Source organism: Barbus barbus (assembly GCF_936440315.1).
Source record: "Barbus barbus genome assembly, chromosome: 8".
Taxonomy (NCBI): domain Eukaryota; kingdom Metazoa; phylum Chordata; class Actinopteri; order Cypriniformes; family Cyprinidae; genus Barbus; species Barbus barbus.
Genome location: NC_136736.1, coordinates 29,509,969 through 29,525,737, shown reverse-complemented (window position 1 = coordinate 29,525,737; position 15,769 = coordinate 29,509,969). Strand labels below are relative to the sequence as shown.

Genomic DNA, 15,769 nt, shown 5'->3' with positions numbered 1-15,769 from the left:
TCCAGGCTGGACTATTGCAATGCTCTGTTGGCAGGTCTTCCAGACAGTTCTATCAGACCTTTACAATTAATCCAGAACGCGGCAGCAAGATTCATTTTTATGAGCCGAAAAGAATGCATGTCACACCTCTGTTCATCAATTTGCACTGGCTACCAATAGCTGCTCACATAAAATTCAAGGCACTAATGTTCGCCTACAAAACCACCTCTGGCTCTGCACCCCTTTCATTACTTCAGACTTACTGTATGTGCCCTCTAGAAACTTGTGTTCTGCAAGTGAACGTCGCTTTATTGTACCATCCCAAAGAGGCACAAAATCACTTTCACAGACTTTTAAATTAAATGTTCCCTCCTGGTGGAATGACCTGCCCAACTCAATCCGAGCAGCTGAGTCCTAAAAGTCCAAGAATCGGCTAAAATCTCTTCCATCTTTATTTGACCCTCTAAATCTAGCACTCTCTAATTCATAAAAAAAAAAAAACTACAAACACTGGCTTTCTATTCAATCTTTTTATATAATAAAAAACCCAAAACCTTGCTATGTGTACTGCGTTAAGCTAACTGAGACTTGTAGCACTTGCATATCATTGGTCTTTGGTTGATTTTGATTGCTTCCATTGTCTTAATTTGTAAGTCATTTTGGACAAAAGCGTTTGCTAAATGACTAAATGTAAATGTAAGTCTGCTTGAATGAGGAAAGACAAAAATTCTTCACAGGTGTTTTCCAAGTTTAGGATTTAATGACACATCAGGCTAAAAGTTTTCCAGTTAGTCCAGATAAGATGGTGATGCTCCTGACAACTTTTCGACTTTTCTACATCTGCCATATACTGACTGTTGTGTTTTTTTATTCATTTTTCTATGAGTTATTTGTCTCCTCCTTATACTGTATCTGGTAATATACTATATCTCATGAAGTAAAGGTTAAACAAGCACACTGTTAGTATCATATTTTCTTTCTGGTAGTCTTGGTTGAAATTGTGCCTAATTTAGTTTTTCACTCCAATGAGATCTACTGGCAGTTTTCCTAAAGGAATCAATGCAAATAAATGAACAGAATTTGTAATATTTCTCTCTGCTGTGTCTCATTTTATCTTGCTGCATTTATGATATTTAAAAAGTTTAAATTTGGAGGTTTACCAAGTTCACAGCTGTCAATCTGTGGTGCGTTGTTTTCTGTCACCTGACGGAAAAATCAACATCAGATTTTGAATTGTGATACAATGTTTCCAGAGTTTTTGTTATGTGTTTACAATGTTTTCAGTTGTCAATATTTTACATTAAACTCACATTGACTGGGTGGGACAAATTTATAAACACCAAATGTGTGTAAAAGTTTTCACTTGTGTCACGTGTCTGGCATATATTGTTTTTTCAGTGAACATTTTTGTAATAATATAACTTTATGATTTGAAAATGATCTCAAACTTTGGGTAAATCGAGATACAATCTGTGTCAGGGTTGTGGCTTAGCAGTTAGCCATAACGGAAATGTGTGAAACAAGATATAATCTAATTAATCTCTGTTCAATAAAGTGGCAAAGGGGCCAAACATATTTTGAATAAGACCGAAAAAAAAACTTTATTTCATATTAGTGTAATATATGATGCGCTCCATTTATCCCAATTATAATTGTTTCAATTATTATAACAGTCAAACATCTGATCTAAGAATTGAAAGAGTTAGAGAATTAAATCTTGATTAAAATTAAAGACTTCTTAAGGATTTTCTGTAGGATGAAGTTTTAAGTACAGCAAACACTTTTAGACCGAATCCATTGTTGTTCTTAATCCCAGCAAAATACATTACTAACTCATTACTACCATTCTTCTTTACAGCTCCTTCAGCTTTGCACTATACAGTATCTCACAGCATCTCACCTCCTGTTATCAAAGAAGGTTGCACAAAGTATTAAAACATAGGGTGCCACATGCATACAAATAAGATTCAGAAAAATTGATTCAGAACTGATTCAGAAAAATCTTGTTGGTGATTTTCCATTATTTTGCAAAAAAATTGACCACATTCACTCAATATTTTTGTTTCTCAGATTGCAGAACAAATATTTATAACATGAAAGGTATAAAAGGGCAGTGCAACAAATAATATATCGAACTATTTTTACAGTGTTTGGATAATCAATTACTCTGAAATGTATGCTAGCAATGTATGTGAAAGAATCCCACCATAAAACACTGTTAAAATAACTGTCTTGTGGAGCAGCATTGGTGAGAGTGAAGGTGGCATCAGCACACCTCTGTGAGTTTGCCTGGTAGACTGGTGCAGGAGACTTTTGTGGTATCCAGAGCGGTTACTGTCTCCATTTAGAGCTTGACGGCCTCCACGTATTTGCATATTCACAGTCCCCTCACATGTGGTCCTTTATTATTATCGTCATCAATCTGAAATATAATATTAAACATAAGAAAAAAGATAAACTTGAGTGCTGGATAGAAGAAAAAACAAAAACAAATGTGCATCTATATTCACATGCAGAATTTATCTTTCAGTTTTTCCTGCTACACAACACATTTATTTGTGTGAGAACAGACTAGCAATCTCCCTTTGAGTATACATTAATCTATTTCTCTGTGTTTAATATGCTGTTTATTAAATTAACTGCTTATGTGTGTGGTTTCTAAATTAAGTAGTCTTTTTATTTATTTATTTTTAGAGTTTCTTGTCAAGTCGTAAATTTCAGTGACTTAAAGCACTGCTGAATGACAAAGCAGGAGGTTAGAAATACTCGCCCATCTCTCTGCAACACCAGTGTATCCTTGCCTTTTGTAGAGTTGACTTTGGCCTTTTACATCTTACTCTTTATTACTTGTTGAGTATCTAATGTTTGTTTGTGTATTTCAATATATTTACATTGATTAGGCAAAGGGGCCAAAAAAGTTTTTTTTTCACAACTAGTCAAAAAATTTTATAAATAAAAAAATCAATCTTTATTTCATATTAGTTTAATACATGATGCACTCCATTTATACATATTGTAATTGTTTCAATTATTAATTACAGTCGAACATCTAAGAATTGAAATATTTTTTGGAAAACTGGAGTTCTTAAGGGTTTTCACAGACATGTTAGTACACCGTTTTGAAGCATGAGCAGGATTTTCTTCATGATTCCGCTAACAATTATAATAATTTAGTCAGAAATAACAATAAAACCAAAGAAAACATTTGATAAAGTTTCCTTTGCAGACAATAGCTCACTGGTGCTTTAGCTTAAATTCATTTTCTGAATCGCTTAGTTTTTTTCGTTGGGGGATGTGTAGATTTATCAAACAATTCAAATGCTGTAACATTATAAAGCATTGCCAACTCAGTCTTTAAATTATTCACAGTTTTTTCTTTGGGAGGAATGTTCTCCTTCTCTCCAACAAACCCTTTTGAGATCTTACATTTGGTATTGTTGTCTAAGCAGCAGTATGCAGTCCAGAAATGACTAGGCACTGTCACGTTATCGTTTATGTTATTATTACCGGGTACCATCCCTGTGATTGAACCCTGGCTGAACCACCGGAGAGAAGCGACAGCATCAGCACATGAAGAAGCAGCAGCATGATGAAGAGGAGGAGATGCTGGATCAAGTTCTCTGCAAGATCAAGAGACACAATACATATTTTACATATAGCATATATTTTATAACATTTAAATCACATATAAATAGCATAACTGTATTTACCTCAAAATTTCGAGCAAGAGCAAGTAGCTATAAACCTATTCAATGAAGAGAAAATAATGTGACAATGTAAATAACATAACACCTTCAGTTTAGACATTAAACACTGGAACTAATATAATACTGGAGTCTTATCTTAAACCACTAAACAATAAAGAATAAAATTCATGGTCATGGAGGTTTGCACAACAGCAACAGGAAAATCTGCTCCTTCCTATCATTTGAAGGTTGGAAAACTGCAGTGCTCTTTTGGCCAGCATGACTAGGCCTTCGCAGACGAGCCACAACGTGGCACTGCGTCTGGTCTTCAACCAATGAGAAGGTCTGTTACACTACTCATGATCTCACTTCACTGTAATGAGACAACCTCAAACTGATCAGCTGAGACCATCCCAACAGCTGGAGACACAAGCATTAGTCAACATCCAAGATTGATCAGAGTTATGGTCTTGCAAGAAGAAGAAAACGTTTCCCACCATTTTCATTTAGTAGAAGTATTTGAAAGTTTAAGTTAAAAGAGAATATGTTTTTCGACTAAAATATTTGATTTTGACTTTGAAGTTAGAGGTTTGTTGTTTTAAGATTGTTTAAAGTTGTGAGAAAATTATCAATCTTTCATGAATTGCGTGTTAGCAACCAAGAAAAACTAATGTTACTGAGAAATGATAAGGTGAATGGCTTTAAAGTAGTTAGTTCACCCAAAAACGAACATTTAGTCAATTTTTTGCGTCGTGGTACTCTCATGAATTTGCATTGAAGAATGACACGGAAGAGAAGATTTTTATTTTTGTTTTCTTTGTCATGGCTTCATAAAATGACGGTTGAACCACTGATGTCACATACACTATTTTGACGATGTCTTTACAACCTTTTTGGGCCTTGAACGTGGTAGTTGTGTTGCTGTCTATGCAGGGTCAGAAAGCTCTCGGATTGAATCAAAAATATCTTAATTTGTGTTCTGAAAATAAATGAAGGTCTCACGGGTTTGGAACGACATGAGGGTGAGTAATTAATGGCATATATACAATTTCACGATATTTAACAATATTAATCTGTGAATGCTTTATTTGTAAGACTTAAAGGCTTTATATCAAAAGTTTGTTTGAAACTCTAAACAATCAGACTCCTGTCAGCAAATTACAACTCACTATCGTTTGTCGTTCCTTGATGTGCTCATGAGAGAAGAAGCAACACATTGAAAGCAGTTTTGTGAACCGTATTAACCTATTCACTGTAAAGATGACTCAAAAGAACATTATGCTCACCAATCAGACATCTCAAATTCTCTAATGAACTCTCACTCTTCTTACCTGTGAGAAACAACAGATGTCTGATAATCTAAAGGCCCAACAATGTGGTCGTAAAAGCTGAACTGCTCATTAGGTTCAGATGGCCTGAGTTTAAACTGTGGCTATAGCATCTCAAACTAAGAGACAGAGAATATCTCAGTGAACACAAAGAATGAAGATATGAACAAGGTTTTATTTTGGCACATATACAAAGATGGCAGTTCAACCTGGTAAAGAGTTTGTTTACACTGCATCTTTACTGGGAAACAATGACCTTATTTAAAGTTGTGATTGTCCATTTAGCTCAATGATCTTTTAAGTCCAAACAAATGGTTTTCCTGGAATCCTTTCACCAGATTGCTAATATATTTTTTTTATTAAATAAACAAAAGGAGAATCCCTACAATGCATAATTCTGACCACTCTCACACAAAATAGCACAGGTCGAGCATTACCCAGGTTAATCCAACACATGATTTCCATTTTCTGATTTCACCTCACGTCACTGTTTCATGGGCTCTTCAGCGACGCGGCTTTTGAAAAGTGTGATCTCGTCCAGATGGCAAAGTGGCATACCTCTGATCACATGGGCCAGATCCTCGTGCAGTAAAGGGTAAATCACCACACTGAGGGCTGGACGAGATATTGAAAAACTGCAGGAGGAAGAGAAAGGACCGGTAAATATTTGACATACAACAGGTTACTTCCTGAAATTATTCACTCATTAAGAAAGTCTTTATTATTAAGAATTCATTAAAGCAACTAACCTGTCCAGCAGGGTTTTCTGCAGTGTTTTACAGGCCACCAGGGTACCACCCATGAACATGTGACACATGATGACGTCAGTGCAGCTCTGCATGAAGGCCGCCACAGCGGCGGGCTGGAAGGTCCCATGTCGAGAAACCAAACACAGACGCCGCAGCTGGTGACACTGACTGAGTGCTTCAAAAAATGCAGCGTTCGCATTAAAATAGGGCTGCTCCAGCCTGCAGTTTCACACACGCACACATACAAACAGTAAATAAAAGCAGGAGTTATAGGGCTAAAATAGTCTGCTAAAAATGATTAATAATAAATGTATTATTATTATTACTTACACTAACAGTCAAAAGTTTTTGAACAGTAAGGTTTGTATTGTTTTTTAACTAATTCTCTTCTGTTCACCAAGCCTGCTTTTATTTGATCCAAAATACAACCAAAACAGTAATATTGTGGAATATTTTTACTATTTAAAATAACTGCTTCCCGTTTCAGTCTTCAGTGTCACATGATCCTTCAGAACTCATTCTGATTGGCTGATTTTTTAAATATTTAAAACAGCTGAGTAAATTTTTTTCAGGATTCTTTGATGAATAGAAAGATCCAAAGATAAGCATTTATCTGAAATAAAAAGCTTTTGTAACATTATACACTATACCATTCAAAATATTTTTGGGCGGGTGGGAAGAAAAAAAAGAAATTAATACTTTTATTTAGCAATACATTTATGTTTATGTATATTTATGTTTAATGTTTAGCATACATTAATGTAAGAATTAAATGTAACCACTTAAACATACAGGATGTACAGCAATTCTGTCATTATGATGCTGCTCTCTACTGGTGAGTTACAGTTTTAACATGAAATTATTTGTGGCATGGTTAGTGAAAAAAATTATATATATATTGCAACAAGTCTACGATTAGATTGTTGACTACATTTTGTGCATGGAGTGTGTAGTGGCATATGTGTTCACCTTAAGTCCCTGAGTTGTGTACAGTAGGAAAGAGCCTCCAGCAGTGCCTGCGTGTAGTTCATGGTCTTTAAAGATCCAAGATTTGCCAATGATAACGAACAAAGGTCCTTGCACCCCTGAACCAGCTCGATCAGTCCTGTCCCCTTCAGAACTCCCGGCAAGTGAGCGAGGGTAAGCTTGCGCAAAAATGTCATCCCTCCCAAAGCAGCTAACTCACCATCTCCGACATTGTAGGACCAGGGGCATGCAGCGGGATCCTTGCGGATGGCTGGCTCATTGCGTGGCATGGCAGAGGAAAACCCTGCGCCAATCAGCTCCAGCTCCACTAGATGCGGGCAACCTTGAAGCAGAGACTGAATGCACAAGCCTCTATCCTGCCGCTCTTCTCCCTGACCCACGTTGACCTCGGTTGCGGGTCGATATGTGGGTACACCGATGCGGCTGCTCTTTTTAAGCCCGAGAAGTAGTGATCTTGAGGAGTGGTCTGTGGTGGAGTCTTGAATGTTCACAGGTGCTGGAGGGGACTGTGCCAAGGCACACACCGGAAGTGCCAAAGAGCACAAGGTAGCGAGATGCCCTAAAGCACCACACAAGTGTCCATCTTGCCCAGCGGGAAGAGCATGGTGGTAGTGCGTGGCAGATAAATTAAGGTGAATAAGATGCGGGCAACATTCAGTAAGCGCTTTGACACTCTCTGCATCCATCTCCTCTTCACCCTTCCCACAGCTCTCGGCGAGAGGCCCTCGGCCACATCCACGCAAGTTGAGACTCTTTAAGGGTTTGAGGTCACGACCCGCACTAAGGAGCACATGTAGAGGGTTGAACCCTGGAGATGAACAGCGTGAGACATTTAGGTAAGAGGGGCAGCCATGAGCCAAGACCCGCGCAAGTATAGCACCATCCAACCACGTACGTGGAAGCTGGAGAGCACTAACGGTGTTTCCCATCGTCGACGCCATGCTCTCCATTAGCGCCGTCATTGCAACCGGCCTTGGCGGCGCGGGGCCTGGCACAGACAATACCAGTACTGTAAGACCCTCCGGGACTCTCATACTGAAAACAGCCAAGTAGAGCGCCAACAGAGTGCGATTGACTTCACCAGGTGCTAGGTGTGCAGAGAACCAACGCAGGTTCTGATAGTGCGGCACGCTGCTCTGGCCCACCATCAGCTGTGCGCAACCACCCGCTTCCCTCCAGCCCTCGCTGGCCTCTAGATAGAGGTGCAGGCGGCGTAGGGCACTGCAGCATGGCACCACTCCGTACGAGGGAGTCAACAACGTCTGCTTGAGCTCCTGCAGTCGTGCCAAAGCAGACTTGCCCTCTCCGCTCAGCTGATGGAGGTCAAACCCCGGCCCCACATCCAATGCCAATGAGCGTAGAGAACGAAGAGAGGTCAGCAGATGCGAGAGGCGAACTGAAGTCAATCGACAGCCTGAAAGGTCCAGGCTGACCAGAGCCTTACAGCGGGTGACCTGATCCACCATAGAGCCGGACAGCCAGTAGCAGCCGCTCAGGTTTAAAGTCTGGATGTCGCTGGAAAGGTTCTTCAGGAGCTGCTTCACAGCATCGTCGTTTGCCTGTGAATAGGAAGCAATACAAAGGTAAGATTTTCAGGTCCAATTCTGTTTGTCAACCTTTTAAAACCTGTCAGAAAGGTAAAATTATCTAACTAGCTATGTACAAAAATAATTAACATGTTTATAAACTGTATAGCAAATGTTATCAATTGTACAATAACTGATAACTTATTAATTATTATAATATATTAATTGTTGAAATATATATTAAATAACAAACATACAAATTATACATTTAAAAATCAGCAAAGCAATATTATAAATGTAAACATAAATGTGTACATTTAAATTCACCAAAAATATACATTTATGATGCAATCAATGTATGATTTTGATTTAACAATACAAATGCTGGCAATACAAGCTAAAAAATACTGGTCCAAACATGCAAGAACTGTTGAACCCTGATCAGGCATCAAAACATTATAATGCACAAGAGACAAGATGGATAACTGTTCAGAGGTTCTGGAACCTCAAATGGAATATAAGGTTTTTGGGAAAAATGTACCCCTTCACCCTAATCAAACCGTTGTTTGTCAGAAGTTCATGAGAGACAGTACAAGTGTGTGTGTGTGTGTTTCAAGCTTACTGTGTATTCTTTCTGCAGGTGTACATGGGCTCTCAAGCTCTTGTCCTGACAGAGAGTTTGAAGTTTCCGGCACACTTGACTCACACTGAGCATCAGGTCATGGCTTGGAATGAATCGCAGGATATTGAGTAAAATCTCATCTGAGAAGTCTGAGATAGTGACAGAGGTCTGGGAAATGCTGTCTGAGCAGCACAGAGCCTGGAGAGCAGCAAGAAGAAACAGTTATTCAGCTTTCTGAACACAAGTCAGTTTATTCTTCCATCTAAACGCCTGTTAGTAGCGCGTACAGTATTTAAAACTATTTTACAGAAGTAAAAACGTCAGTAATATAGTATTAGGACAGGAATTATAATTATCATGCTCTGCTAATCTGTTCCTAACGAAGACTGCATATCTTCGTGTCCAGATATTTAAAAATAAATATCCTAATCTTTTCAAAACGTTAAATAAAATTTTTGCAGAAGCAAACTAATGAATGGTCAGCTCTGAGATGTAACTTACCGTTTCAATTTGATTATCCATGACGCTTTAGGGAAATCTGTTTGGATATGTACTTCAGTGATAAACAAAAAATTGTTGCCATCTCAACAAATATATAATTTATCCATTGAAACTGTGACTGCCACTGTAGGCAGACATATAGCGGCAGCCAGAAGTAGCACCACCGGAACGTTTGAAAGACGTACCTACTTCCGGTACGATGCAACTAGTTAAAAGGTCCCCGGATGTGGCCTTTATTTTGGTTTAACTTTCAGAGCATTAAATGTCAGTTAACATCAAACAAGTCAAACACTAGTGTCTAAACTTGAAACACCGAGTAGACAAATACACTTATAGTTTCGTATTTAATCTTATAATTATGAAAATTAAATTCATGGAGCTGATTAGAAAGTATATGAATAATGAGCATATAGGAGCATAATAGACGCGGTATCTCATAAATTGAACAATCACAAATTGAATTGGAATCTATTTGAATACCGCAGTAGTGAACATTAACGTGATGTACGTTTGTTCACCATATGGAACAAAATTAAAGATTTGCTCACTTGGTTATTAATGGACACTAATCTTCATGCTTTTGTGAGTAGATCAGTCTGTAGTACATAAGGTGCATTTTTCTTTCACCTCAGGAGAGAAAAACAAACCGTTATAACCCAATTTAACTCATGATTTCTTGCAGTGTGGAGTAACTTCAAAAAGGCAAAACATTAAACTAGATAATGGCACTTTACTCGAGTGAAAAAACTAGGACCACTTAAAGTGCAAAGAATGTAACGTTTAACTTTACTAATAGTTCTTGTATAGTCAAGCCATTTGACTTAATTCTATGAAACCTAAATTTAGGACTTTAATGCCCACTTGTAGCAACCCAGATCATGCCTCAAGTTTCTAAGAGTCTGGTTATAAAAGGAATTGTGGCATTAACATGCTAATAAATAGACTTGGCATCTGCTGATGCAGGTTTGAACAAAAGGCCATTGTGTCATCAATTTGCTCCCATAGACACCAGCTGGTAACTGAGGTTAAGATCCTCAGTTATCTATACTAATACTATCCTATTAAAATGATTGACTTTAACGAGATTAAAACCTGAGAAAGTGTTTAGGCAACTGAAGACAGAGACAGTGTGTGGTTTTATATGTGCACGTTTTATTTGGGTTTACTTGTCAGTGTACAGAGACACCCTGGCTTACATACGCAAGGGACGTCCCTCATTCACATACCCTAAGGGAGTCCTGCAAGATCTTCACGTTTAAAAGGTAAAGCTTTCCCCATCATTGCAACAAACTGGGCCAGGTTTAAGGCTGAAGTACAAAAAAGAAAAACAAAAAACAGCAAGTACATAATTTACATAAACACTATAACAAAGGTCATGTATGCCCACAGTGATGAGGGCGAAGTGGTAGACGCTTCTGGAATGACTAAAAAGAAGAAATGTACATTGAAGTCCTCTCGGGGAAAGCTCCTCCCCCTGCAAGACAACTACCTCCCTTTCCAGTTTCCGCATCCTGAGTCAGTGCGCCATACAGAGCAGAAGCCATGCTGATGTCATCTTGTTTGAGAGGTTTAGGTTGGTCGATTGAATCCTACTGCATGGCCATTTATGGTGGCAACAGTTCTGTTTAGAAGCACTTCCTGTGGACGATGGAAGGGCCAGACTCATCGTACTCCTGCTTGCTGATCCACATCTGCTGGAAGGTGGACAGGGAGGCCAGGATGGAGCCACCGATCCAGACAGAGTATTTGCGCTCAGGGGGAGCAATGATCTACAAGAGAAGAGACATGTTAGCTCACCTTACTAACCGCAAGCTAATATGAGACCCACAATAAAATAAAAAAAAAAAAAAGCCACGGTGCATCACCTTGATCTTCATGGTGGAAGGAGCAAGGGAGGTGATCTCCTTCTGCATACGGTCAGCAATGCCAGGGTACATGGTGGTACCTCCAGACAGCACTGTGTTGGCATACAGGTCCTTACGGATGTCCACATCACACTTCATAATGGAGTTGAAGGTAGTCTCATGGATACCGCAAGATTCCATACCTGCATGATAGAAACAAAAATAAGTTAGTCTCCGTAAATTCAGCAGTACGGAGCACAAAACCTTTGCATTTTAATGAACAGTATAAACTCACCAAGGAAGGAAGGCTGGAAGAGAGCCTCAGGGCAACGGAAACGCTCATTGCCAATGGTGATGACCTGCCCATCAGGCAACTCGTAGCTCTTCTCCAGGGAGGAAGAGGAGGCAGCGGTTCCCATCTCCTGCTCGAAGTCCAGGGCCACGTAGCACAGCTTCTCCTTGATGTCACGGACAATTTCTCTCTCAGCCGTGGTGGTGAAGCTGTAGCCACGCTCGGTCAGGATCTTCATCAGGTAGTCTGTCAGGTCACGACCAGCCAGATCCAAACGCAGGATGGCATGGGGAAGAGCATAACCCTCGTAGATGGGTACGGTGTGGGTCACACCATCACCGGAGTCCATCACGATACCAGTAGTACGACCAGAAGCGTACAGGGACAGCACAGCCTGGATGGCCACATACATGGCAGGGGTATTGAAGGTCTCAAACATGATCTGTAGAAACAAGTGTATAGAGTCAGATCTCTTGACGTTTCCAGTGAACACATCTAAACCAAAAGGCACTGCATGGTTAAGGGAGCAAAGCCTCCTTGGCACACCATGCTATAACTTCTCACACTCAAGATGGTGTTAGAAAAGTAAAGTGTTAGAAGCTACCATGCAGGAAATACATTTCAAAGAGGGATAAACCTTTTGAACCTCCTATCAGGAGATCATGGCAGAGGACAGAGAGCCTGAGAGGAAATGGATAGAAAGGAAGTGAACAAAGAGGAAAGAGACAAGAGCTGTAGGAGTTGTACGATGATTTGATTAAGACGCACCTGTGTCATCTTCTCCCTATTGGCTTTGGGATTGAGGGGAGCCTCTGTCAGCAGGACAGGGTGCTCCTCAGGGGCAACACGCAGCTCGTTGTAGAAAGTGTGATGCCAGATCTTCTCCATATCATCCCAGTTGGTCACAATACCGTGCTCAATGGGATATTTAAGGGTCAGGATACCTCTCTTGCTCTGAGCCTCATCTCCAACATAGGAGTCCTTCTGTCCCATGCCAACCATCACTCCCTGGAGGAAAGAAGAGTTTAAAGATTAGGCACCAAGCCCATGCAAAGGAGGAATATTCAGAATCTATATGTAAAATAGGTTTAAAAGGCCATGGCTTCAGAAAACTTGAGTTAGCACTGCATTAACAGTATTCGATGAAAACTTGAACTGAATAGTGATGCTACAGCCTTCTGTAGAGGCTTCTTTAAAGCAATTTTATAATTGATGAACTTGCAAAACTGACACTTATTGAACCGAATTAAAGTCAACATTGAACTACATTTAGCTGTAGAGAAGCTGTGGTTTAGGTTTTTCAAAATTAACACTTTGCTGCATCTCATAGTAAAGCAGTTTTGCAAATCTGTATTGTATAAGATACTATGTAAATATAACTTGACATTCAAAAGAATAACCCGTAATAGTAAAATCTCTTCTAGGCTTTTGATGACACATCTTAACACTTAAACTGTCGTCAGGGAATTAATGTTATATACCTGATGCCTGGGTCGGCCAACAATGGAGGGGAAGACAGCACGAGGGGCATCATCTCCAGCAAAACCGGCTTTGCACATACCGGAGCCGTTGTCAACGACCAGGGCAGCGATTTCCTCATCCATGGCTGTAAAAAGAATAAAAACAGCGAAATTCTTAAATCAATCGCCAGTATCTCTTGTAGGCGGTGGTGTGTAGCGCTTTTGACGACGGCCAGTAGGCGGCGCAGAGATTAAACCAAGCGGTTTGAGACAAAGGAAGTGGTCAGGCAGACTCACTATTGCCTTATATGGCAATAATCGAGCAGCTCAATGCTGCAGATTCAGCGCGTGGAGTCAGAGCAACGGACGCGACCACTCCCAGTTTCAAAGGCCGAGATAAGCGCTTTACCAGACGAACACCATTATAATCCTGATGCTTGCTAAATTAACCTTTATAAAGAGGATGTGAAGCGCAGAGGTTTCAGCACATGACTGCTGCAATCTTATTTAGTGGCGGTGAACGACAAGCCTGTGAAATACCATTAGCTACAGCTTAACTTTAACAGTCCTGAATAATAAACTTTAACGTTAATCGTTTAACAGCTAGACCTCTCTTGAACGGATCAGATGCAGGAGATGCCGGTTACTGCGTAGCCACACCCACCATTCAGACTGCGAACACCACTAAATCCACATTTAACTGCATTAACAGTCAATTAAAACACCTTAGACCCAAAGGAATAGATTAAACCCCTTCGGCTACAGAAAGAAGCTTAAACGTTAAATCCGTCCTGCTAAAAAGCTACCGGTTGATACCACCGAGAGGTGAAAAAAAATAAATAATTTAACGCAATTTAACGTTAGCCTTCAAAGTTAGAGCTGTAAAACCCGCAGTAAATTACACCGTTTATCGTTACTCCATCCAGAATTAAAACTCAAGTCACATACCAATATATTATACTCTGCGTAACTTCAGCAGTAATAAACTAACGTTAAACCAGCGTCATTAGAATGCTTACTATAATACTGAACAGCATTTATTAGTGATAAAAGGCCAGTCTCACCTGTGTATTAGTAGGTTATTGTTAACAAGGGAAGTGAAGATCTTCTCAGCGTGCACTGAAAACTCACAATACTGTGCCTGAGGTGGGTCGCAGCTTTTATACCCGGCGCTGCGGCCGGCTCCTTCCATATAAGGTAAACTTTCGGCATCGAGCGATCTGATTGGCCAGCCGTCGTCCACTTGGCGAGTTTCAAGCTAGTTGCTTGAGATTCAAGTTCTGAATTGAAATAATGTATGGCGAGCTAATCAAGCAGGCAAATTTATTTGAAAAACAAAGGCAGGAAAAGTCATTTCATTCCACATAGCCACATATATTATTATACTGAGTAAAATATTATAATTTGGCATGGGACGCAGTGACATTATGTTGTGATTCAGTGTAGAGAGCTGGACTGCTTAGATTGTAATACATTTTATACAGCGACTGAATAAATCACTTACTAGTTCACTGAACCTCCAGCAATGCATCAAACACATTTAAATAAGCCTTTAATCAGGTTGCAGAGACCACAGACAGAACGCTGCAGCCTACTGCGACATACTGTTCTTGTTTTAATACATTTTTTAATCATTATATTTTAATGCATGATTAGTATTTTAATGCATGTCACTATTAATGACAATAGTGTAGTAGTCTATATGGGTGTCACATTCATTATTGGCAACAGAGGAGCATTATTTGACCACATAGCCTGAGCTGATTACATTACAATTATTTTTGACATAATCTAGTTCAAAGCGATTCATAAAAGGACATTTATTGTTCGTCTATGCAAGTAACTCATTTTATTAGTTTGTATTAGATGACGTGGGCGTGGCTCCCATTTAAAGTACAGATATATCTCATGAACATGTAAATCAGTATTAAACCGTATTAATCTGTCATCTGTTGCACTGCTTCACGGAATCACAGGTCGCTTTTGTGCACAATGCTTTGCATCAGTTTGTCTTTTGCAATGCTGTGAATGTAAAAGCTTGCAGGCTGCGGATGCTTCAGCAGTCATTCAGAAATGAATAAAATGTAGACGATTTCTTATTCAGACCTATGTGTCCTGTATACATCGTGGCTCGGAAGTGTATAAAATCAACTCATTTTGAAATATTTGAGCTAATCGGGTTTTCTACAAAGCAGGGGATACAAAACAATAGTATGCTGCTCGCCTGAACCGGACACTTCCTGTCAACCCGGCTTTTGCGTAATACGTCATAACCGTTTCACGCTGCTGCATTGCCATGCATTAGAAAAATCTTGGGAGTGGGAGTGCTCACATGTTACATGCTTTGTTACTTTGCATTAAAAACATAGGCTATTCATATTTCAAATAGCAGTATGCATCTTAAGTGTTTCCTAAATATTAAATGCGGCCGCCTTGAAGCCCAAATTTCCCCATAACTATAGTTACCATTTGGCATTTAAAGTAAAATTGATAATGTGGTATTAGCCCCAAATGTCATCAGAATAGAAATTAAATGCCATTCTAAAATCTTCTTATACTACTTAAATGAGACCCCATATTCATTTATTATGATGTTACAGTGGAAACCATGTTAATCCTCTATGAGTTTATAGGCCATATTTTGTTGTGATAATCAGTATTATATGTGTGCATGGGCAATCTGAGACGCGTGGCAACATGTCTTGGCTGGGGTGCTCTGCATTTTATGGCTTATCAGTGTGGAATTGAAAAGACAACAAAAATGTGTTTTATGTTAATGAACTATTCAGGAGCTA

The 15,769-nt window shown here is 39.4% G+C and overlaps 2 protein-coding genes across 4 annotated transcripts; both read right to left on the bottom strand.

Annotated features, from left to right (window-relative positions):
- Window positions 1-2,934: 2,934 nt before the first annotated feature.
- LOC306873813 (F-box/LRR-repeat protein 18-like) lies at window positions 2,935-9,606 on the bottom strand. 3 transcript variants are annotated; one of them, XM_079423305.1, is made up of 6 exons: window positions 9,379-9,552; window positions 8,878-9,075; window positions 6,712-8,288; window positions 5,743-5,961; window positions 5,431-5,628; window positions 2,935-3,599 (listed from the first exon to the last, which is right to left on the bottom strand). In XM_079423305.1, exons 1-5 carry the CDS (start codon window positions 9,397-9,399, stop codon window positions 5,478-5,480), a joined length of 2,166 nt encoding a protein of 721 aa, XP_079279431.1. In that variant the 5' UTR covers window positions 9,400-9,552; the 3' UTR covers window positions 2,935-3,599; window positions 5,431-5,477. The 3 variants fall into 3 exon arrangements, 2 of the variants coding, with proteins under 2 accessions (XP_079279431.1, XP_079279430.1); XR_013784528.1 differs by lacking the exon at window positions 2,935-3,599 and having other exon boundaries at window positions 5,150-5,628; window positions 5,743-5,917; XM_079423304.1 differs by lacking the exon at window positions 2,935-3,599 and having other exon boundaries at window positions 5,150-5,628; window positions 9,379-9,606.
- Window positions 9,607-10,508: 902 nt separating this feature from the next.
- Window positions 10,509-15,231, bottom strand: LOC306874399 (actin, cytoplasmic 1). The gene is made up of 6 exons (XM_079424417.1): window positions 14,039-15,231; window positions 12,996-13,120; window positions 12,283-12,522; window positions 11,518-11,956; window positions 11,244-11,425; window positions 10,509-11,147 (listed from the first exon to the last, which is right to left on the bottom strand). The coding sequence occupies exons 2-6, from the start codon at window positions 13,116-13,118 to the stop codon at window positions 11,004-11,006; spliced, it is 1,128 nt and encodes a 375-aa protein (XP_079280543.1). The 5' UTR covers window positions 13,119-13,120; window positions 14,039-15,231; the 3' UTR covers window positions 10,509-11,003.
- Window positions 15,232-15,769: the final 538 nt, after the last annotated feature.